The following is a 24,472-nucleotide window of genomic DNA, read 5'->3' as shown; positions in this document are numbered from 1 at the left end:
TGAAATGCCAGACTGTTATCCATAGTGGTAGTACCATTTTATATTCCTACCAACAATGTACTAAGGTTCTTACTCATCCGTAGCACTTGCTATTTTCCATTTGCTGTAATAGCCAATCTAGTGGGTGTGTGGTTGTTTTAGTTTGCCAGAGGACTGCCAATGCAAAATATCAGGAAAGGATTGGCAATGGAAAATTTATTAGTGGTAAAAGCTTACAGTTCTGAGGCCAGGAAATGTCCAAATCAAGGCACCATCAGGGGCTTTCTCACCAACGTCAGCTACTAATGATCTAGTTGTTCAGCCATGTGGCTAAACAAAAATGGCTGCTGATTTCTGCCAAGATCTCTGTCTTCCCCTCTAGAATCTATCATCTCCTGAAGCTCAGCTGTGGGAAACAAGGCATTGGGCTTGTCTCTTTCTGGGCCTCATCTCTCATTCTCTTGGGACTTCTCTGCCTTTCTGTAGCTGTAGGCAAACCTGGAGTCCTCTCTCTCACATGGCTGTGTCAAAATGGCGGTGCTCACTTTTCCTGTGTGTGTCTCAGAGCCAGCTAGAGGGCGGAGACCCACCCTGAGTCACGCTTCACTGTCAGAGTCAAATTGAAAAGGTCTCACACCCACAGGAATGAATTAGTTCACAAATATAATCTTTCTCTTCTTGGGATTCATAAAAGAATTTCAAACTGCTGTAGAGGTAGTGTCTTAATTGTGATTTGTTGTGTTTTTTTTCCTGTAAACTTTTTATTGGAAATAATTTAAAATTTACAGGACAGTTGAAAACAATGTAAAATCCATACAGAAAACTCTAAATTATCCCTTACCCCAATACCATGTCCACCAATTTTAACATTATGCCACATTTGATGTATCATTACAACTATCCATTTACCTATCAGTCCACCTATCTTATCAGTTTTCTAAATATTTGAGAGTAGGTTGTATATATCATGCTCCTTGAACACAATACTTTCATGTAAAATTCCTAAGAGCAAGGATATTCACTCAGGTGTGGTTATCAAATTCAAGAACTTTAACATTTTTATTAAACCTTTAGTATATATTCCAACTTTTCACATAACTCAGTAATATCCTTTTGGGCCTTTTCTCCTCCATTATTAGATCCAGTACAGTATCATGTATAGCATGTAATTGTCATTGTCTCTTTAGTTTCTCCCTTTTTTGAATTGTGGAAACATACCTACAACCTAAACTTTCTTTTCTCAGCCACTCCCAAGCATACATTCATTATGGCATTAATCACATTCACATTATTGTACTACTCTCACCAGCATCCATTCTCAGAACTTTCCCATTACCCCAAACAGAAACCCTATACCCATTATCCATTTTTCCCATTCCCACCTACCCATCACCACTCCTTCTGATGTGTACTCTATTTTCTGTCTCTTTGTATGTATATTCTAGCTATTTCATATAGGTTGAGTCATAAAATATCCATTCCTCTTTGTCTTACTTATTTTACTCAATATGATGTCTTGAAGTTATACCCATATAGTGGCACGTATTAGGACTTCATATCTTTCAAGGCTGATTAGTATTTCATTGTATATATATAGCACATTTTGTTTATCCATTTTTCTGCTGACGGACATGTGGGTTGCATCTACCTTTTGGCTGTTGTGAATAACGTCACTGTGAATATTGGCACTATTAGATGTCTGAGTCCCTGCTTTCAATTATTTTGGGTGTACACCTCGAAGTGAGTTTACCAGATTATATGGTTGTCGTATGTTTAACTTTCTAAAGAACTATCAAACTGGTAACTACAGCAGCTTCACCATTTTACATTCCCCCCAATATATGAGGCTTCCTATTTCCCTGAAGAGTAGTCATTTTAGTGGATATGAAGTGGTATTTCATTGAGGTTTTGATTTGCTAATGCTGTTGCATATCTTTTCACATACGTTTTGGCCATTTGTAGATCCTCTTTGGAGAAATGTCTGTTCACATCTTTTGCCTCTTTATAAATTGGGTCTCTGTCTCTTTGTGGTTGAGTTGTAGGATTTCTTTATAAAATTCTGGGTGTTAAGCTATTATCATGTCTATGAATTCTAAATACTTTCCTCCATTAAGTAGGTTATCTTTTCACTCTCGTGACAAAGTCCTTTGCACAAAAATTTTTACTTTTGAGGAGGTCCTATTTATCTAATTTTTCTCTTCTGGCTTGTGCTTTAGATATGAAGTCTAAGAAATCATTGTCTAAAAATCCTTAAGATGCTTCCCTATTTCCTTTTAGGAGTTTTATACTCCTCATTCTTATATTTAGATCTTTGTCCATTTGAGTTAATTTTTGTATATGGTATGAGATAGTGGTCTCCCTTCATTTTTTATATAGTTATCCAGTTTTCCCAGCACCATTTGTTAAAGAAACTATTCTTTCCCCATTGTGTGGACTTGGTAACCTTGTCAAAAATCAGTTGGGCAGGGGAGTGGATGTAGCTCAGTGATTTGAGTGCCTCCTCATGTTTGAAGTCCTGGGTCAAATCTCCAGTATCTCCTAAAAAAAAAAAAAAAAAGAATCACTTGGCCATAGATACAAGTGTTTATTTCCAAACTCTCCATTGGTCTATATATGTCCCTCTGCTAAAAATGCAAGTCCTCTGACTTCATTCTTCTTTTGGAAGATGTTTTTGGCTACTCAGGGCCTCTTACCCATCCAAATAAATTTGATGACTGCCTTTTCCTTGTCTGCAGGGAAGGCTGTGTTGGAATTTTGATTGGAATAGTGTTGAGTCCGTAAATCACTTTGGGTAAAATTGTCATCTTGACAATATTTAATCTTCCATGAGGATGGAATGTCCTTTCACTTAATTAGACCTTTAATTTCTGTTATCCATGTTTTGTAGTTTTCAGTGTATAAGTCCTTTACATACTTGGTTAAATTTATTCCTAGATACTTGATTCTTTTAAATTGCTATTATAAATGGAACTTCCTCAATTTTCTCTTCATATTGTTCATTATTAGTGTATATAAACATTGATTTTTGCATGTAGGTCTTATACTCCATCACTTTGCTGAATTTATTTATTAGCTCTAATAGCTTTGTTGTAGATTTTTCAGAACTTTCTAAAGATAGGATCATGTTATCTGCAAATACCAAAAATTTTATTTCTTCCTTTCCAATTTAAATGCTTTTTATTTGTTTTTCTTACCTATTGCTGTGGTTAGAACTTTCCATACATTGTTGAATAACAGTGGTGATAGTGAGGATCTGTGTTTTTCTCTATATATTAGCAGATAAGCTTTCATTCTTTCACCATTAAATAGGATATTAGCTCTCAATTTTTCATATATACCCTTTGTCATGTTGAGGAATTTTCCTTGTTTTCCTAGTTTTTATTCTGTTTTATCAAGAAGAGGTGGTGAATTTTGTCACATGTCTTTTCTGGGTCAGTTGAGATATCATGCATTTTTTTCCCCTTCATTCTGTTGAAGTAGTATATTATATTATTTGGCTTTCATAGCATACCTGGAATAATTCCTATTTCATCATGGTGGATAATTCTTTTAGTGTGGTGTTGGATAGGGTTTGCTAGTATTTTGTTGAATTTTTGTATATCCATTCATAAGGGATATTTGTCTGTCATTTTCTTGTAGTGTCTTTATATGGCTTTGGTATGAAGGTGATGTCAGCCTCAGAAACATGTACTGTCCCTGCTTTTCAAATTTTAGGAAGTGTTTGAGCAGGATTGGTCTAAATTCTTCTTGGAATATTTGGTAGCATTCGGCTCTGAAGCCTTCTGGTTCTGGGCTTTTCTTTGCTGGGAGGTTTTTGATTATTGATTCAATCTCTTGTAATTGGCCTGTTTAAGTCTTCTGTTTCTTCTAGAGTAAGTGAGTTTTCATGTGTTTCTAGGAACTTGTCTATTTCATCTAGCTTTTCTAATTTGACATACAGTTGTTCATAGTATCCTTTCATAAGCATTTTTATTTCTGTGGGGTCAATAGCAATGTCCCCCCTTTCATTTCTCTTTTAATTTTTTTACTGATCTGTCCAATAACTAATTTTGGTTTTGTTAATTCTCTGGCTTTTAAAAAATTCTCTGGCTTTTAAAAAATTCTCTGGCTTTTAAAAAATTCTCTTTTTCAGTTATTTCTGCTCTAATTTGTATTTACTTCCTTTTCCTCATTTTGTGTATAGTATGTTCTTTTTCTAATTCCTCCAAAAATATGGTTAAGTCCCTGATTTCAGAGTTCTCATCTTTTTTAAAGTAAGCATTTACAGTGGTACATTTACCTCTGTGCATTGTCTTCACTGCATCCCATAGGTTTTGTTAGGTTGTCTTCTCATTTTGTCTCAAGATATTTCCTGATATATCTTGTAATTTTTTTCTTTGACCTATTGATTAAGATCGTCTGGTTTAACTTTCATTTATTTGTGGATTTTCCTCTTCTCTCTCTGTACTTGATTTCTAGCTTCATTCCATTGTGGTCAGAGAAAATGCTTTTTTTAAAAATGTATTGAGACTAGTTTTGTGACCTAATGTGTGATGTAACCTGGAGAATGATCCATGTACACTTGATAAGAATGTGTATCATGCTGTTTTGTGGTACAGTGTTCTGCATATGTCTTTTATGTTCATTTATTGTTCAAGTTCACTCTTTCCTTGTAAATTTTCTGTCTATTCTGTTCATTGATGGAAGTGATATTTTGAAGTCTCCAACTATTATTGTAGAGGTGTCTGTTTCTCCCTTTTGTTTTGCCAGTGTTTGTCTCATGGGTGAGACACTGGTTAAGTGCATAAATGTTTGATTGTTATTTCTTCTTGGTAGATTGACCCTTTTATTAATATATCGTGCTCTTCTTTGTCTCATGACAGATTTTAGCTTAAAATCTATTTTTCCAATATTAGTATAGCTCTCTTCTGGTTCCTGTTTGCATGGTGTATCTTTTTCTGCCCTTTTACTTTCCACCTGTTTGTGTCTTTTGTTCCAGGGTGAGTCTTTTATAAACAATATACAGTTGGATGATGGCTTTTTTTTTTTTTAATCTGCCATTCTGTCTTTTGATTGGGAAGTTAAATCCATTAGCATTCTGTATTACTGACAAGACAGGACTTCATCTATTTGTCCTTTGTTTTTTATGTGTCATATCTTCTTCTCTGTTTTCCTGTAATGTAGATTGCTTTTTTGTATATTTTATCTCTTGGAATATAACTGTTAGATTCCTTTCACATTCCTATTTCTGTACATTTTAAAAATATTTTCTTTGTGGCTACCATGTATTTGTATTAAACCTAACTGGTAACCTACTGGATTGAAATTATACAGATTTATAATTTCCACTCTATGTTGTTTTTGTCAACTATTACCTCTTTATAGAACTATTAATTGGGTTTTGCATTTACCCATTTAGTTACCTATAGTAAAGATTTTTCACTTCTTCATGCTGTTCCAATCCACACTGTCATGGCTTTTCCTTCCAATCTGAAGAACTCTTTAGTAATTCTTGTATGGCAAGTCTTTTGGTGACAAAATTTTTCAGTTTCTGATCATCACTGAATGTTTTAAACTCTTGTTCATTTTGGAAGGACAGTTTTTTTCAGACAAAGATGTTTTAGCTGGCAGTTTCTCCCTTTTGGTACCTTAAATATATAACATCACTTCCTTTTTGTCTCCATAGTTGCTAATGAGAAGTTGGCATTTAATCTCATTGAGGATCCCTAGTATGTGACAAATCACTTCTCTCTTGCTACTTTCAGAATTCTCTATCTTTGGCATTTGACATTTTGATTAGTTTATGTCTTGTAGTAGGTCTGTTAAAGTTTATCCTATTTAGTAAATGATGGGCTTCTTGGGCATGTATATTTATGTCTTTTTTTTAAGAGTTGGAAAATATTTGGCCATTTTTCCCTCAAATATTCTTTCTGCCCCTTTTCTCCTTCTGGGACTCCCATGATTACATATTTTGGTACACCTCATGCTGTTACACAGGTCCCTTAAACTCTGCTCCTTTTTTCCTGTTTTTTTTCCTCTATCTTTTCTTCTGATTGTATGATTTCAATTGACCTGTCTTGTAGTTCACTGATTGTTTCTTCTGCCTCTTCAAACCTGCTGTTTTATGCCTCTAGTGTATTTTTAATCTCCATTGTTTTTCTTCCCCTTAAGTTGTTTCTTTTTAAATTTTTATTCATACAGAAATATCTTACATATGTTCATATCTTTTAGCTCTATATTCATATTTATTTTTATCCATATTTCACTTCAACTCCTTGCACTGATTTAGGAGATTTGTTTGAACTTGTTTTGATTAGTTGTTCCATAGTCAGTTTCCTTTGAAGGTTTAATATGTGGCTCAAAAGCCACATATCCATGTTTCTTAGTATGGTTTATAATTTTTGCTGATGCCTGGGCTTCTGATTATTTCGATGTACCAATTCTGAAAGTCAGTTTCTCTCTCCTGCCTAGGGTTTTATTGTAGATTTGCTGTCTGTTAATGTCTTCTTCAACTCTTAGTCCGGTTAATACTGAACCTTTAGAGCATCCTGTGTTCAGATTTTCTCAGGTCTTCTGTACATGTTTCTTGCCCGGGACATGTGGTATAACTTTTAAGATTGTACTTCTGTGTAAAATAGTTTTACCTCCAGGAGGTTTCCTTTCCTTTGTTCCTTCTCTGAATCCTGGACTTTTCTGTTTATTTTTATGCAGATTTCCATCCCCTGTGGCTTTACTCAACTGTCCTCCAAGTCTCAGTGTCCTATTTATATTACAATATTCATTCCTGGGGTCTGTCCTGCCACACAGCATTTCAATTTTTCCCTTTTTTTCTGTGAGACTTTGATGCCTCCAGTAAATTCTGTGTTAGAGCATCCCACCCAAGGGAGCCAGAGGCATCAGCATGCAAAAAAAACACTTTTTTTTTTCCCCCCATTTAGGTGCTCCAGTAATTAGAGACTTGGGTTGGGTGTGTGCATCACTAGCTAACAGTTCTACCACAGGTCTCTTTTTCCTGGGGGCCCTTTTATATACATTATACTTACCCAGTGCTTGAGCTTCTCCCAGAGTCTGTTTGGCCATGAATCCCTATGTCTAAATGTCCATGTGTTTACAAATTGCTGCTTTGAGTGGCTCTCTGGGGCCTGACTATGGCTGGAGGTGTTCCGCCAGGGTCACAGTGTGACCCTGAAGTTGGGGAGGATGGATTGTGGAAGAGGGGTCTAGACTAAGAGGTCCAAGTTGCAGATCTCTCCTGTCTTTTTTTATTTTTTCCCACTTCTGCGCCCGTTTCCTCTCCCTCTCCTTCTTTGTCTCCCATATGTCATCTCCATATGTCATCATCCTCTATGACAGGGGTTCTTAACCAGGGGTCCGTGGACCCACAAAGGGTCTGTGGAAGGATTTCAGGGGGCCTATGAGCTTGAATTGGAAAAAAAATCAGCTTATTATTTTTATTTTCTCTGACATAACTGAAATCTAGTGTTTCCTTCACTTATGAATGTATGCAATAAATAAATTATACTAGTGTTCATTTCACCTAACTGGCATAGGGGTCTGTGGAAGAAAAAAGGTTAAGAACCCCTATTCTATGAAGAAGATTTTATTGTAATTAAAAGTCACCTCCATATTATAAATTATAACAATCTGATTTCTTTTTAAACAATTAGAAATCCATTTTTTCCATGTGTTGCTTGTTAATATACTCTGTATCTAAAAACTTAAAGTAGTAGTCAGTCTTGAGTATTATTAACTAGGTAATATTTATCTTTCAGGTTATTGTTTTAGTATGCCTTAAAGCAAAATTCTTGTTACCAAAGTTTGTTACCTTTAAACTGACTACTTGTTGAGAAGAGTTTTTTGCTTGTTGTTTTGTTTTTTAACTGTGTTTTGCTCTTTAGGGGAACAGCTTGATAAATATTTATGAAAGCTATGTGTGAATGTGTATTTTGATAAGTGAAGACGAGGGAAAGCCTTTGCATATTTGTTGCATTTAGTAATCAAATATTTTATATAGTTTGAAATAGTATGTATAAGGCTTTTTTCTCTGTTTCTTTTAAGTAACTAGTAAAAGAAGTGGATGACTTGTGTAAGTGTCGTAGATATATTTTTATGTATAATTTTGTTTTAACGACTCACTTTTCTCACAGAGCTTGTCTAAACACAATAGAAGTAATATTGGAACTGAAGGTGGACCACCCCCTTTTGTGCCTTTTGGACAGGTAATGACTTTTAAGTTGGAAGATTAATTTTAATCAGGGAAAAATGTTTTTCCTTTGTATTCTGTGTTTAGTTCTATGTGAAACTATTCAGGGCTTATGGGTGTTATATGAAAATATATTAAGTACTAGGAATTTAATAATTATTAATTTTTCCCCTTGCCTGTAATGAAATTGTTGGTAGAATCTTTTTTCAAGACCTATTGACCAAAAGATTGAAGCAGTTAAGAGCCATACTGCAGAGCAGTTTACAACCATTTAAGATAAAATTGGGGCAGGAGCTGAGAGAGAAATTCAAATGTAAACAGAATAAAATATGCCAAAGTTTCTCAATGAAAACAAACTGGAGAGTGAGAAAAGAAAATGTGTATAGAGAGATAAGACCAAGTTGAGAAGAAAAGAGGCAGGGAAGATACCATTGTGCTTTAAGGGAACCTGCTGTTGGAACTGTTCCTTCCAAGATTCTGTTCTTCTGCCTCAACCCAAATACCCATCTGTCTTAGTTTCCTAGGGCTGCTGTAACAAAGTACCATAAACTGGGTGGCTTAAAATAACAGAAATTTATTGTCTCACAGTTGTGGAAGTCTGAAATTGAGTTGTCCACACGTCCATAGGAAAGAATCTGTTCCTTCTCTCCTGCTTCTGGTGAAGGCTTGCTGACAATCCATGATGTTCACTGTTCAGGCATCATATTGCATTCTGTCCTCTATGTCTAAAGTTCCTCTTCTTTTAAGGACACTATTCATACTGGATTAAGGGCCTACCATACTCCAGTGTAACCTCATTTTTACTTGCTTAATTCTATTTGTAAGAATCCTATTTTCAAATAAGGTCACATTTTGAGGTCCTGGGGATCAGGACTCCAACATATCTTTTTGGTGAGCACAATTCAGTCCATAACACTATCTCATTTCAAAGACTTTTATTTATTTATTTTTTCCCTTTTTTTTTCTTTTTAAATTTATTGAAATAAATCACTCATACATAAACATACATAATAAGTGTATAATAGTTATGAACTTACAAAACAGAAATAAATAACATCTCACCCTACCACCAATAACTAGCATTGGTTTTTTTTTTTTTTTTCGTTTTCAAAAGTATTTTGTAATTTCTAGATTAACTAGCATTGTTTTTAAACCTTTTTAACTAATGAATAAAGAACATTGTCAAAATATTACTACTAAAGAAAGTATTTTTCCCCTAACCTATCCTATTTTAATAATTTCTAGTTAGCATTTTACTCCTCAGTCACAACAGCTATGATCCTTTACCCACATAAATTAAAAGTTTTCTCTCTAGACTCCCTGTTTTTCAACTACTTCTTGCTGCAAAATGCTACCTTGAGGTAGCTTGCACCTTCCTGGTTGTACTTAGCATCCACTTATATCCCCAGCAATCTCCTCTAATCTCTCCTTACTATGTCTCTGAAGATTTGAGAATAACCCCTATGGCAGCTTCCTATTCCTCATAATGGTACCAAAATTTAGCTATTGATAATCTGCCTTGCATTTCCTCTTTATTTTCCTTTGAGAGATCTGATTTAGAATGAAGATGAGCTAGAGATGTATTAGGTAGGAAACACAGAGACCTAAATTTCAATATTAACAAGAATTTTGTTTTTATTTTTCTATGAGTTACAGGTATTTAAGTTGATCAGAAGATAAATGGATGGTGTCAGTTTACTGCTATCCTCTTCAAAAACAAACTTGGTCCACTCAAAATTAAATTAAAGTTATATTTGTATTATGGATATTTTTAAAGTATTTTAATTATATGCTCCTTTTCTACTATTTTAGAGTAAGGGAAAGTCAAGATAAAAGAGGTATGGGGCCCAATAGCGTTGTTGATATTGTCACTTCTCACAATGTAACAACACGCCTTCCCCTGCCCTGAATGAAAAGAGTGCTAAGATGCTAATAATTTATAAATTATATGTAGGAATTTACTTTCCCCTTAAAATTTTGGTGTTAATATTTCTCTTTCATAAATACACAGTCAACTTTTTTTTTTCAGAGCAATTTATGATCTAATTATTTTCAAGAATTTGTAGGGTGCTTTATAGTTTTTTGTGTTAGGAAGTGTAATAAAAAAAAAGGTATGAGGAAGCAGATGTGGCTCAAGTGATAAACCTTCCACCTACCATATGGGAGGACCTGGATTCAATCCCTGAGGCCTCCTGGTGAAAAAGAAGAAGAGAAAACGTGCGCACCAGGCAAACCAGTGCCTGCACGAGTGCCTGCACGATGAGCCAGTGCCCCCACAAGTATCCGCATGGTGAGCCAGTGCCTCATGCAAATGAGTCACGCAGCCAGATGATGACACAACAAAAGAGACAAGGGGAGAGTCAAGGTGAAGTGCAGCAGAAACCAGGAGCTGAGGGTACAATTGGCAGGGAACCTCTCTCCCCATCAGAGGTTTCCAGGATCGAATCCTGGTGAATCCTAGAGGAGAGAAAATGAGAAAAGAAGATAACACAGACAACAAAAACAGCAGGGCGGGAGGAGGAGAAGGGGGAAAAATAAATAAAATAAATAAATCTTTAAAAAAAAAAAGGTATGGATTCAATCCTGTACAACCTGTTTCAGCCTTGAAACATGGGTTCAAGATAGATAATGCCAACCGTGTTTTGGTATCAAAAGTATGTATTTATATTGCTGAAAATATACTTTATAATATTTCTTTGAGAAGATGTTTTCCTCTTCTTTTGGTCACTGCGTTGAGAAAATAATTTCTTTTATGGGATTTTTTTACTGCTAGGATTGGAGTAGAGTATTAAAGTAGAGTCTTTTAAAGAAATGTTATCTTTTAAAATTTATTTTATGGGACTAAAAACTTTGCATCTTGATGTGTGGGGAGGAATGTTTTTAGATTTTTGGTTTATAAGTTCAGAGGCATTTTTTTCATATGTTAAAATAACTACCTCCCCTGCCCTCATGTAATGGGGAAATTAAACTGTTAGTTAAAAAGTGGAATTTAATTCTTGTGTACTAGTATAGTTTGCTTGAAATTGAAAATTATTTCAAATGCTTATCCTAAAATGAAATTTAGATCTTTTCTTTAGAAATGTGTTTTGAATGTATGCCTAATGTTAAATGGGTACAATTTTGTATAGCTTTTAATTATATTTACTAGTTACATTTATTTAAGTCATTTTACTCAATATTCTACCTTTATTTTTAAATCTATAGGATGGGATTTTATTTTTTATAAGCTCTCAACTGTTGTAAGAGATAATAAATATTTCTTTTGTAGAAGTATTCCTTTTTAATGAAAAACATGAATCTTTTCTGAACTATTGGATTCATTTATTTTTATTTATTGTTACCAGAAATGTATATCTAATTTCCAAGTGGATAGCAGAGAACTTGATCGAAGAAAGACCTTGCAAACAACAATGCCTGCTAAGCCTACAAATGATAATGATGAATTTGAGAAGCAAAGGACTGCTGCTATTGCAGAAGTTGCAAAGAGCAAAGAAGTAGGAAACTAAATCTAATTACAGATTTCTCTTATTTCTCATTATGCTCATTTAGATTACTCATGATCATTGTTTCTTTTCACATAGATAATTAATTGAACAAACCCTTAACATTATTCTTCTTACATATTCTTTAAATAGAAAATGCCTACTGCCTTATGGTATTTTAAACTTACACGTTTTACTCACATGTTTGTTTTCAGAATAGCTTTGCAATTACAGTAAGTTACTAATGGTAGCAACCTGCCCTTCTTGTCTCCCTCTTCCTTTTCTTTATAACAGTGTAACAACTGAACACTTTTTATTATGGCAGAGAGTTTCCCATTATTGGGCTAGATGTCATTTTTTCAGGATAATTTCCCCCATAAGAGCAACTTCTGAGGAATACAGGTAAAAATTAAAGGGTAAATCAGTGACTCAGGATTAAAAATTTTATCAGTTTTTATTCTTAATTCTATTCAATGTATAGTAAAAAAAATTTTCTTTGTATTATATGTATATTTGTACATATACATGTATAGTACATTGTATATTAATGATAGCCAAATGCTTTCCTTTTCATATTTTTGAATTTCTTATTTATTTGGAATAGGTGTTTTCTCTATTTATTGATTTTTAAGTTTTGATAAGAAATTTTAACTCATGAATTTTTTACGTAGTTTTTCTTAACCAGTGAGATTGAAATACAGTTGCATTCATTCAGAACCATTGCTTAAGCTTCACTAGCAACTGCTTTCATATTTAAATTTCAGGTTTAGTAGGAGAATTCTCAAATTTTGTTTGTTGTTCCTGCCCCATGTGTTTTCTGTTGTCAGTCTAGCAGTCCAGCTCTGGGGTCAGGTAGCCTGTAAGCATATTTACCTGACAACCTTGGATTGGTTGTTAGCTTTTTTGTGTCACATTTTTTGTCATCTGTAAAATGGAATAAAAATGGTTTCTACTTCATATGGTTGCTGTGAGCATTAAAACTGATAATTTAAAAAAAAAAAACACAACATTTAGAACACTACCTGGCAGAGATCATGTCATTCCTTTGCTTATAGCTTTCTTTTTTTTTTAAGATTTATTTTATTTATTTATTCCACAACCCTCCCTTCATTGTTTGTGCTTGATGTCTGCTCTCTGTGTCCACTTGCTGTGTGCTCTCTCTGTGTCTGCTCATCGTCTCTTTGGAGTCACCAGGATCTGAACCTGGGACCTCCCATGTGGGAGAGAGGCACTCAATCGCTTGAGCCACCTCCACCCCCTGCTTTTGCTATTGCTATCATTGTGTTTCCTCTTTGTGTCTCCTTGTTGCATCATCTTGTTATGTCAGCTCCATCATGCCAGCTTGCTGTCTTGGCCGTCTTCTCCAGGAGGCACAGGAACCGACCCTGGGACTTCCCATGTGGTAGGTGGGAGCTCAATCACTTGAGCCCCATCTGCTTACCTATACCTTTCAAAAAATGTGATTCTTACTATTCTTTTTTAAAGATTTATTTTTTATTTATTTCTCTCCCCTTCCCCACTCCCTCCCCACCCCCGTTGTCTGCTCTCTGTGTCTGTTCACTGTGTATTCTTCTGTGTCCACCTGTATTCATATCAGCAGCACCCAGAATCTGTGTCTCTTTTTGTTGTGTCATCTTGCTGCGTCAGCTCACCACACGGGTCAAGAGGCCCTGGATTTGAACCTTTGACCTCCCATGTGGTAGGTAGACGCCCTATCCATTTGGCCAAATCTGCTTCCCGATTCTTGCTGTTCTTCAGCATTTCTTCTTTCTTTGGCACATTTAAGAAAAATCATTTTTAACATACCTCAAATTAATGCATTTACATGACATATGTTCCTTTTTTCCCAAGAAGCTATTGAAATTATGAAGTTTCAAAAGTGAGGATAAAGGTACATATCAGTTTTCTTACTGATTGTTGGATAGTTTTTTGTTGTCGTTTACATTTATCTCAAACAAAACTCTCCTCCCTGGAATTTTGTTTGTTGTTACAGCTACCAATTTACTAGAATATACTTGGCATACTATAATATGCTTAATTTTTAAAAAGTCATAATCTTTCAGAGAATTGAGAATTCTCTGAAACTCTTGTGTTTCAGAATCTAAGTTAAGTGAGCTTTGGAATGGATATATGTTTTGGAGAGTTGTAGGCAGATGAATGATACTTAAAACTCTGAGGAAAATTAAGATCACCAAGGAAATGAATACTGATAGTGAAGAGAAAAGGGTAAGAGATGAACCTTGTGTCATTTCAGTCTTAAGAGATTAGATGGAAGATGTTGAGCCAGTCATGGTGTGACTTATGAGAAAAGATAAAACCAAGAGGATGCAGAAGATATTTTAAGGAGGAGTATTAAAGGCTGTTGAAAAGTCATATAAGATGAGGATTGAGAATTAATGTACAATTGGGATGGTTGTAGTTTGCTAGGCTGCCAAAATACAGTATACGTGAAATGGGTTGACTTTTACCATGGCAGTTTATTAACTTACAAGCTGTCAGTTCTGAGGCTATGAAAAGTGTCCAGATCAAGGCATCATCAAGCAATACCTTCTTCCCCAGGACCAGCTGTTGGACTCCTCTGTCATATGGCAAGGCATGGTGGCATCTGCTGGGCTCTCCTCTCCAGGATTCATTGCTTCAGCTTCTTGCTTCTGGCCTTTCTCAGCCTCTATGCCTTTCCCTCTGTCTCTCTTATCCCCTTCATAAAGGACTGCAGTAAGAGGATTGAAGCCCAGCCTGGGCCACACCTTACAGAAGTAACCTAATCAAAAGGCCCTTAACTGAAGTAACCTAATCAAAAGATCCCACCCACAATAGGTTAACACCCACAGGAATGGACCAACTTTAAGAATGTGATTTTCTGGTTTATATACAGTCTCAAACTGTATACTACAAGGGTAATCATTTATTCCCTCTACATTACTCTTAACATTCACATGGTGATAAGATAAAATATATGCTGCTAAGATAAAGTATAAGTGTGCAGATACTAGTGGTTGGGTAGATGTGGTGAGACTATTCAGGTTCTTTAATGATAATAAAAGTTTTCTCAGTGAGGAAGGAAGCTTGACATCAGTGATAATGGGGGAGAAGTTGTTAAAGGTTTGAGGACAACATGTAAAATAGTGATCTAGAAGATAGAGCGAGTGGGCTATGGAAATACAGTTAGAATTGCTAGGCACTATTAAAGACCATTTGAATTTTGTTTTCATGATGATGTCTCTTACCTAATTCACATAATATGGACAAGACCATGTGGTACCCTTATTGGTAATATTTAAGTTGTAATGGTTCTAGATATTTATATATCTTGTTTAAAGCATTGAAGAGCTATTCTGAAAATACTGTTTATCTGATTCTTTAATCCATAAAATGGAAAGAAAATAATAATACATCCAGAAGATGGGACTATGTTACTGGCACCAAAAGAAAATGCACTTATGGAGTTAACAGTATTTAAACTTCAGAAATGTAATTAATTTGGAACAGGTCAGGCTTAGCTTTTTATCTTCTGGTATAATAACAAAAACAGTAATTGCCATTTTTATTGAAGTTACCATGTGCCAGTTACTGAGCTAATGATTTCATAGTGGTGATATAATTTAATGCTTATAACAGTCACATGAGGTAAAATTTTCTCGTCCCTGTTCTAAGGGATTAAAAAGCTGAGGCTCAGTGGAAGTTAAATGACTTCCTTCAGGGCAGGAGCTAGCAAGTGATTGAGCTAAATAGAATCCCAACTTTGGCTCTGAAATCTGTCTTTTTTTTTAAAAAAAAGATTTATTTATTTATTTATTTCCCCTCCCCCACCTCCACCCCGACCCCGGTTGTCTGTTCTCTGTGTCTATTTGCTGCATGTTCTTTGTCCGCTTCTGCTGTTGTCAGCAGCACGGGAATCTGTGTTTCTTTTTGTTGCGTCATCTTGTATCAGTTCTCCGTGTGTGTGGCACCATTCCTGGGCAGGCTGCACTTTCTTTCATGCTGGGCGGCTCTCCTTACGGGGCGCACTCCTTGCGCGTGGGGCTCCCCTACATGGGGGACACCCCTGAATGGCAGGGCACTCCTTGCTCGCATCAACACTATGCATGGGCCAGCTCCACACCGGTCAAGGAGGCCCAGGGTTTGAACTGGGGACCTCCCATGTGGTAGATGGATGCCCTAACCACTGGGCCAAGTCCGCCGCCCAAAATCTGTCTTCTTAACTATGCTATATTATCTCCCAGTTTAGTAAGTATTATATCAAATTATTATAAACATACATTTTTCTTTACATTTTCCCCCTTTATTAGAGAAGATGTGGGTTTACAGAACAATCATGCCTAAGATACAGGCTTCCCATACCAATCCTATCACCAGCACCTTGCATTGGTGTGGCACATATGTTATAATAGATGATAGCACATTTTTATCATTGTATTATTAATCAAAGTCCATGGTTTAACTTAGGCTTCACTGTTTATGTAATGTAGTTCCATGGATTTAAAAAATTTTTAAATTCTGCTACCATGTACACAATCCAACATTTCCCCTTTTATTCATGTTCAGATATTTATTTCACTGCTTTAATTGCATTAACAGTGTTGTGATACCATCACCACCATCCATTACCAAATCATTTCATTCATTCCAGATAGGAACCCTGTACATTTTAAGCCATAACTTCCTATTCCCTATCCTCACCCTGTCTTCTGCCAGCCTGTATTCTAGACTGACTCTATAAGTTTGCTTATTCTAATTGTTTCAAATCAGTGAAATTATTCAATATTTGTACTTTTGTGCCTGGGTGATTTCATTCAACATGATATCTTCAAGTCATTCATGTTTTGCATGTATCAGAACTTCATTCCTTTTTATAGCTGAATAATATTCCATTGCATGTATGTACCACATTTTGGTTTCCATTCATCCATTAATGGATATTTGGATTGCTTCCATCTTTTAGCAATTGTGAATAATGATGCTATGAACATCAATGTGAAAATACCTGTTCGAGCCCCTGCTTTCAATTCTTTTGAGATTTCTAGATATTGTACTTCAGTACTTAGCTTTATGAGGAATGCCAAACTATCTTCCACAGTGGCTACACCATTTACATTGCCACCCGTAATGAATGAGTGCTCCTATTTCTCTGTATCCTTTCCAACACTTGTGTATTTTCCTTTATTTATTTATTTATTTATTTATTTTTAATAGCAGCCATTCTAACGGGTGTGAAATGGTATTTCAGTGTGGTTTTGATTTGCATTTCCCTCATGGCTAATGATGTTGAGCATGTTTTCATGTGCTTTCTGGCCATATGTATATCTTCTTTGGAGAGATGTCTGTTCAAGTCTTTTGCTCATTTTTAAATTGGATTATTTGTCTTTTTGTTGTTAAGTTGAAGAATTTCTTTATATACTCTGGATATTAATCCTTTATCAGATATGTGGTTTCCAAGTATTTTCTATCATTGCGTAGGTTGTCTTTTTACTTTCATGATAAAGTCCTTTGAGGAACCAGAGTTTTTATTTTCATGAGTCCCCATTTATCTTGCTTTGTTTTTTTCTTTCATTTCTTTTGCTTTGGGTGTAGAGTCTAAGAAACCGTGGCCTAACACAAGGTCCTGAAATACTTCCCTGTGTTTTCTTCTAGGAGTTTGATAGTTCTAGCTCTTATATTTAGGTTTTTGATCCATTTTGAACTGATTTTTGTATGTGTTCTGAGATATAGGGGTATATTGGGGTTTTCTAGGAAACAGAGTCAACAGGAGATAGCTGTAAATAATATGAGATTTTATATGAATCTTGCAGGTGACTGTGGGGATGCACAAGTCTGGATTCTGTAGGCAGGCTGCGAACTAGGGGCTCTGAGGAAAGTCCAGTGAAGGTTCTTGATGAGTTTCCAGGAGAGGTTGGCTGTCTCAAGACAGGCTGGAAAATTCTCTCTGAATGCTGAAATCACTTCCCCTTTTAAGGCATCCAACTGATTGAATAAAATGTCAATCATTGCTGATAGCAATCTCCTTGGTTGATTACAGATGTAATTAACCATCTATACAGTAAAGTCACGGATTCCTAAAGCCCATAAATGTCCTTGTATTAAAATTAACCCAGTGCTTGCTTGATCAAACAACTGGGCACAATTAACCTGGCTGAGTTGACACATTAGCCTAACCATCATAAAGGGTCTTCCTTTTTTTTTTTCAAATGGAGATTCATTTTCCCAGCACAGTATGTTGAAGAGACTTTTTTTTTTTTTACCAATTCAATAGTCCTTGCTACCTGGTAAAAAAATTAGTTGGCCATAAATGTGAGGGTTGATTTCTGATCTCTCAATTGTAATCCATTGGTTTATATGTCTTTCTGTCAGTACCATGTTGTTTTAATTACTGTTAGGGATGTTTGAGGCCTCCAAATTCATTCTTCTTTTCAAAATGGCTTTAGCTATTTGGGGCCCCTTACCCTTCCATATAAATTGGATGATTGGTTTGTCTGTTTCTGCAAGGAAGGTTGTTGGAATTTTGATTAGGATTGCATTAAATCTATAAATTGCTTTTGGTAATATTGGCATCTTAATGATGTTTATTCTTCTAATCCATGAACACAGAATATCCTATTTTTTTTAGGATTTTAAGCAATGTTTTGTAGTTTTCTGTTCACAAGTTCTTTACATCCTTGGTTAGATTTATTCTTATTTTATTCTTTTAGTTGCTATTATGAATGGAATTTTTTTCTTGATTTCTTGTTCTGATTGTCCATTCATTTTTCTTTTATTTATATAAGTAATAACTATCAAAACACTTCAGGTGGCTCCCTGCCAGCCTGCCTCCCTCCCTTCCTTCCTTCTTCCCTTCCTTCCTTCCTCTCTAAAAACCAAAAATTGAATGAATCCAGTAATGAGTCTTTTGTCTTTGAAGGTGTTTTAATTTTTATTTAAATTAAGCTTAAACATTGTGGTATATCAGCTACCTAATAGAAATATTTATTATGTTATCCATTAATGCTCATCTAACATTTTCTATTTTATAAATTCTATTTCATTCATTTTCATCTGATTTGATATAATTTCTCAGTGCTATATAGATTTGTCCTAGGTATTTTCTTAGTATAGTCATTTTAAAACATTAAACAATATATGACATAATTTCTAATAAAAATCGAGTCTTGACTTCATTCTTCTTAGATTAGAACTATACAGATATTAAATACCAGATAGTTAATTTGATATTGAAAAAGTAACATTGTGGGATGATTTTCAGTCATGAATTTCTGTTTTTTCAACCAAGTCTTCATTATGGTCTAGTCTTAATAGTTTTGATGAAACAAAAATTAGATTACATCAAAATTTCAAACTTAAGCACACATGTAATTATTCAAGTAAGTCCAGCAAAGTAAATATAGACTTGAAGGCTCTTCTCTATTCTTGGTAAGAAGACATATTATGTGATTGATGTAAAATAACATAGTAATGAGAGTTTTAATCTAAATTAAAATTTAATTTAAATTCAACCCAAAATTAAATTTTACGTTATATATGTTTACTTTCTAAGATCATAGAATCATATTACTGGACCATGTACATATTTAACTGATTCTCAGGCAAATCTAATGCCTTACTAAAGATTCCCTTGAAATGTAGCTAGATTTGTAACCCAGTATTAAATATTTGCCAATATTTTGTTGTGGAATCACTTTGACATCTAATTGCGTTATCTAATGCTTGCATTATTTAATTTTCTTCTACAGTGTAATCTTGCATTTTTTGTTGCCTGACCCCAACATGGCTAGTAGATGTTTGTGCTGTTACAATTTTTTATGTAAATCACAGTTAGGAAACTTTTAACTACTTCAATTTTGCCAGATGTTTTTAGTCATGACTTAGTGTATAGAGCTGTCTTTAAATGCTATTTATTTACATCTCTTTTATCTTTGTCTAATCCAAAGACCAAGACTTTCGGAGGAGCTGGTGGTGGTGCTAGAAGCAATCTCAACATGAATTCTGGTGGTAACCGAAATAAGGAAGTTTTACAAAAAGAAAAGTCAACCAAATCTGAGGGGAAACAGGAAGGTGTCTATAGAGAACTGGTAAGGCTAAACAACAGCCATATAGTTAATGTGTTCTACCTTCATTAGCCTTGATGACTCTTTTATTCTTTTTCACAACCACCAATAGCAGTGATCAGTGTATTATGGATAGATTTTACAACATAAGGGATTACAAGTAACTCAGATAAAATGTGGATTGTTTGGAAACTAATTTACAAAAAACTCACATTTCATTTAAATTTCTTATGTCTGAATAATGTCATTTGGAATGAATTGATGAAAAAGCTATCAAATTAAATTGAAACTACTCAGTGGAAATTATATACTAAGCAATTATGCACCAAGAGCATATAGTTATGAAGTTCTCCAAAGTATTTTCCCTTCCCTACCTCTCCCTACATCTTTTCTGAAATTTTACCTAAAGGATTTTGGTTTTGCTTTTTATGGATAAAAAATACTGAAACAAACATAGGTATATTATGGCCTTGATTGCAAAAAAGACATGGATTTTTAAGATCAATGGGAGGAGTCATTTCCATTATCTTGCAGTGGTTTAGGCTTTATCCTCATTTTCTTTTGTCTTTAGAGGTTGAATAAGTTCCAGGGATTTTTTTTTTTTCAGAGGTACCGGGGATTGAACCCAGTACCTCGTACATGGAAAGCAGGTACTCAACCACCTGAACTACATCCACTTCCAGTTCCAGTGATGTTTGCCAATAGGGTAAAGAATACCTAGGGTTACTTTAAGTAATGAGGGTTTATTATCTCCCAAAACAGGAAACCCAGAAGTACCTTGTTAACAAAAGTTGGTTAATTCAGCAGTATAACAATGTCAGAGCTCTAGTGGGCATTTCTGTAATTTCCTTGGCTTTCTTCTTAGGGTTACAAGATGCTCCATTCATTACATTTTCATGCAGAAAGTCCAGGGAAAGGGGAACATTTCTTTGGATGTGTGTCTCTTTTATCAGAGAAGGAAATCTTTGCTGAAATCTCTAGCAGATTTCTATTTATATCTATTTGACTAGAATTAGGTCACATGCTTACTACTAAACCAATCACTGGCAATGGGGAATGGATTTATAACTATGGGCCAGGCTTCTTCTTCCTTGAACAAAGTCCTTTTAAATAATCAGAGTTTAAATAGCTAGGGAGATGGTAGGCTGTTGGGAACACAAGTGGTCTCTGTCCTGAGGTATTTTCATGGAAAAATTAAGCTACAACTTATAAATAACTTGAATTTAGGGAGAAGGTGAAAAAGGAAAGTAAGTTAGGAAGGTAAAAGCGGACAATACAAAAAAAGATGAATAAGGAAGTGCAAGAAAAGCTTGTGTTAGCGGTCTGCTCAGATTTTTATTTCTCAGTTTTATACTGTGTGGCAAATAGCATGTTCTTTATTACTCGTTTTGGCTTTGAGAGATTCTCTGTCTGCTTCATCCTCTGTGGGGAATATTGTAATCTTTTAGTCATGAAGTAATGAAAGATATATTAAAAGAAAAATTTACCTCAAAGCAATAATTGGTAGTTTCATTCTTTTTATTTTTAAAACAATTTATCGTTCATACATAAACAAAAAGTATATAGTAAAAGTTGTGAACTTATAAAATCAGTAGTTTTTTTTTTTAAGGAGGAAGATATCTTTATTTAAGAAGGACTCTTGTAATTGCTGTCCTGCTATATCTGTTTATACTTATCTTCTGACTCATTTCAACATTCAGGAAATTTGACACATCCAAAAATCAATAAACATTTTTATGGTCAAACTTTTTTTAATGTAATTTTTCCATCAGGAAACTGTCTTTATTGGGTTCTACACATTGTATTTAGAACCCATATGATAGGTAGCAGAGGAGAAGAGAATGAGGAACTTATGAAGAAGTACTATGTTTTATACCATTAGGTTCCTTTATCTGTGACAATAACGTTTATAATATGTCTTTAGTATAATCCAGATATTCACTAACTAGGTCACAAAAGTGAATAGTTAAACTAGAGAGGAAAACGACCCCATTTACACTTTTTTTTTTTTTTTTTGAGGTTCCAGGACTGAAGATTGAACCTGGGACCTTGTATGTGGCAAGCCAGCACTCAAAGGCTTGAGCCACACGTGCTCCCCAAACATTCCCTTTTACATCTTTTTTTTAAATCAAATTTTCTTTTAAAGAAGATACTGGGGCTTGAACCCAGGACCTCATACTTGGGAAGCAGGTGCTCAACTAGTTCAGCTCCCCTCCCCAGATATTCTGATTAATGAAAACGTGAGCATTTCAACTTTCCAAACCATGCTACTTTTTTCTTATCTTTTTTCAGAAACATTTTGCTCATAGTGTGGGAAAAAAAATGAATATATATATAAAAATATAAATTGTATTATTAAAAGTTGGAATTTAATTTTGTATTTCTTAGCCAAGTGCTGGACATACTTACCATGCTTTAAATGATAAGTTAAAACTTTAACACTTCCAAAATAAATATAGGAAAATATCTTTGTGCCATTGGGACAGGCAGAGAGTTAAACAATACAGATAACAATGCTGTAAAAGAAAACAATTGATAACTTAGACTTCATGAAAATTTTAAGACTTCTGCTCATCAAAAGACAGTTAAGAAAATGAAAATAGGAAAGCCACAGACTGGAAGAAAATACTTAGTAAGATATATCTAATATATTCCTTAATATATAAGGAACTCCTACAACTCAGTAAGGAGAAGGTAATTTCCCTCCTTTTATCCCATATCACCCCCAACTCCAAAATAGGCAGGTCTTGAACGGATACTTTACAGAGGAAGATATATAAGTGGCAAGTAAGCATATGCAAACATGCTCATTAGTCATATGCAAGTTAAAACCAGTGGATACTACTACACTGCCACTATAATAACTAAAATAAAAAAGACCAACAAAACCCAGTGTTAGTGATACTGAAATAATGGAATCTCTCATGTATTGCTGATAGAGATGCATTATATGCAATTAATAGTAAACCCACTTTGGAAAAGGCTTGATGGTTTTCTAATAAAGTTCAGCATACAACATACAACATGCCCTAGCAAGTCCACTTGTAAGTTTTTATCCAAGAAAAGTGAAACATATGTCCACTGAAAGACTTACATGTGAATGTTCACAGCAGCTTTATTCACCAAACGAGAAACAACCTAATGACCCCAAACTAGAAACAACCTAAATGTTTGTCAGTAGGGGAAGGGAAAATAGAAGAATGGATAATGGTGCAGTATTCTACAGTGGAGTTTTACTCAGCAAGAAAAAGAAAAGAACTACTTACAAAGACAGGATAAATTTCAAAGACATGCTTATAGAAAGAAGTCAGACACAAGTCCATACTGTATGATTCTAGTAATATGAAGTTCAAGAACAGGCAAAACTAAGGTGAAAAAAATCAGAACAGTGATGGGGAGGATTGCAGGAATTGACTGAAATTTTCATGACAACTTTCTGGGAGAAGTGGTATGGGATTATACAGAGGTGTGAGTTACTTAGCATATCATTTATTATAATTGTATACCTAAGATAAGTGTATATAAATATATGTAAATTTTACCTAAAAAAAATAAAAAAGGGGGAGTAGGTATAGCTCAGTGACTGAGCACCTGCTTCCTGTGTACAAGGTCCCAGGTTCAATCCCCTGTACCTCCTTAAAGAAAAAAAGAATAAAGAGGGAAGCGGATGTGGCTTAAGTGATTGGGCTCTGTCTACCGTATGGGAGGTTCAGGGTACAATTCCTGGGGCCTCCTGGTGAAAGCAAGCCGGCCCGCACGGCAAGCTGGACCACACGGCGAGCTGGCCTACACAGAGTGCTGGCCTGCACAGCGAACTGGTCCATGCAGCAAGCTGACCAGAGCAGAGAGCTGGCTCAGCCGGGTGATGCAATGAAAAGAGACACAGAGGAGAGACAATAAGATGCAGCACACCAGGGAGCTGAGATTGTATAAGAGATTGAGCACCTATTTCTCACTCTGGAAGGTCCCAGGATGGGTTCCCAGTGCCACCTAAAGAGAAGACAAATAGACACAGAAGAATGTACAGCGAATGGACACAGAGAGCCCACAACGTTGGGGGGGGGCGGAATAAATAAATTTTTTTTTTTAATCTTAGAAAAAAAAACTGTTGAAAGGAATATGAGGGAGTAAGAAGTGATTGGAGGTATATATAAAATTAGAATGGCAGAATGTTGATAATTGTTAATGCTGAGTGATAAGTTCATTATGCTATTGTTAAGTTTGTACATATTTGAAGATTTCCATAATAAAAAGTTTTAAATTGCTCTAATAAAAAATTGTTTTAATGCTGTTCTACAGCCACTTAGCAATTTATTCTCTGATTTACTGTCATAGGCTGATATTCATGTTGTTAATTTATTAGGAGCATCCAGTTGTTTAAATATAAGGTATATACATAGGATTAGGAAATAATCTTTTATTCTACTTCACATTGGAATTTCAAATATAAGTAATAAGGTTATTTTTGCCTTAGATTTAACAGTAGTGTTATGATATAAGAAGTAACGAAACATTTGATATAGCCAAGATCCCGGCCGCGATTGGTGCTGTTTTATGAATTTTGTAGTGCATATGAGCAAGGGCACAAATCAAGCCATGTGAGTTATGTCAAATCTCAGTCCTTTATCCCTGCTCTGAAAATCAAAGTCATCTTCTCTTCAACCAGGAAATTAGCATGATGATCTAAATTCTTTACACTGCCCCAGCCCCTTGTTAATATATGCAAATGGCACTACCTTAAAATGAGACTTTCTAGCCTCTTGTGCTGGTATCTCCTATGTATATTATAC

At 35.0% G+C, this 24,472-nt stretch overlaps 1 protein-coding gene across 4 annotated transcripts in view; it reads left to right on the top strand.

The window, feature by feature from the left end:
* Window positions 1-24,472, top strand: part of TDRD3 (tudor domain containing 3) — a 223,892-nt gene that overhangs the window by 129,896 nt on the left and 69,524 nt on the right. For all 4 annotated transcript variants that reach the window (XM_012526884.4, XM_058276597.2, XM_004462806.5 and 1 more), the window contains exons 6-8: window positions 8,106-8,177; window positions 11,506-11,655; window positions 19,566-19,706. In XM_012526884.4, coding sequence (XP_012382338.1) covers window positions 8,106-8,177; window positions 11,506-11,655; window positions 19,566-19,706 — 363 coding nt within the window. The remainder of the gene's footprint in view (window positions 1-8,105; window positions 8,178-11,505; window positions 11,656-19,565; window positions 19,707-24,472) is intronic.

This window comes from Dasypus novemcinctus, chromosome 15, assembly GCF_030445035.2.
Source record: "Dasypus novemcinctus isolate mDasNov1 chromosome 15, mDasNov1.1.hap2, whole genome shotgun sequence".
Taxonomy (NCBI): Eukaryota; Metazoa; Chordata; class Mammalia; order Cingulata; family Dasypodidae; genus Dasypus; species Dasypus novemcinctus.
Note: the sequence above shows the minus strand (reverse complement) of the source record. Positions and strands in the feature narration are given on the sequence as shown.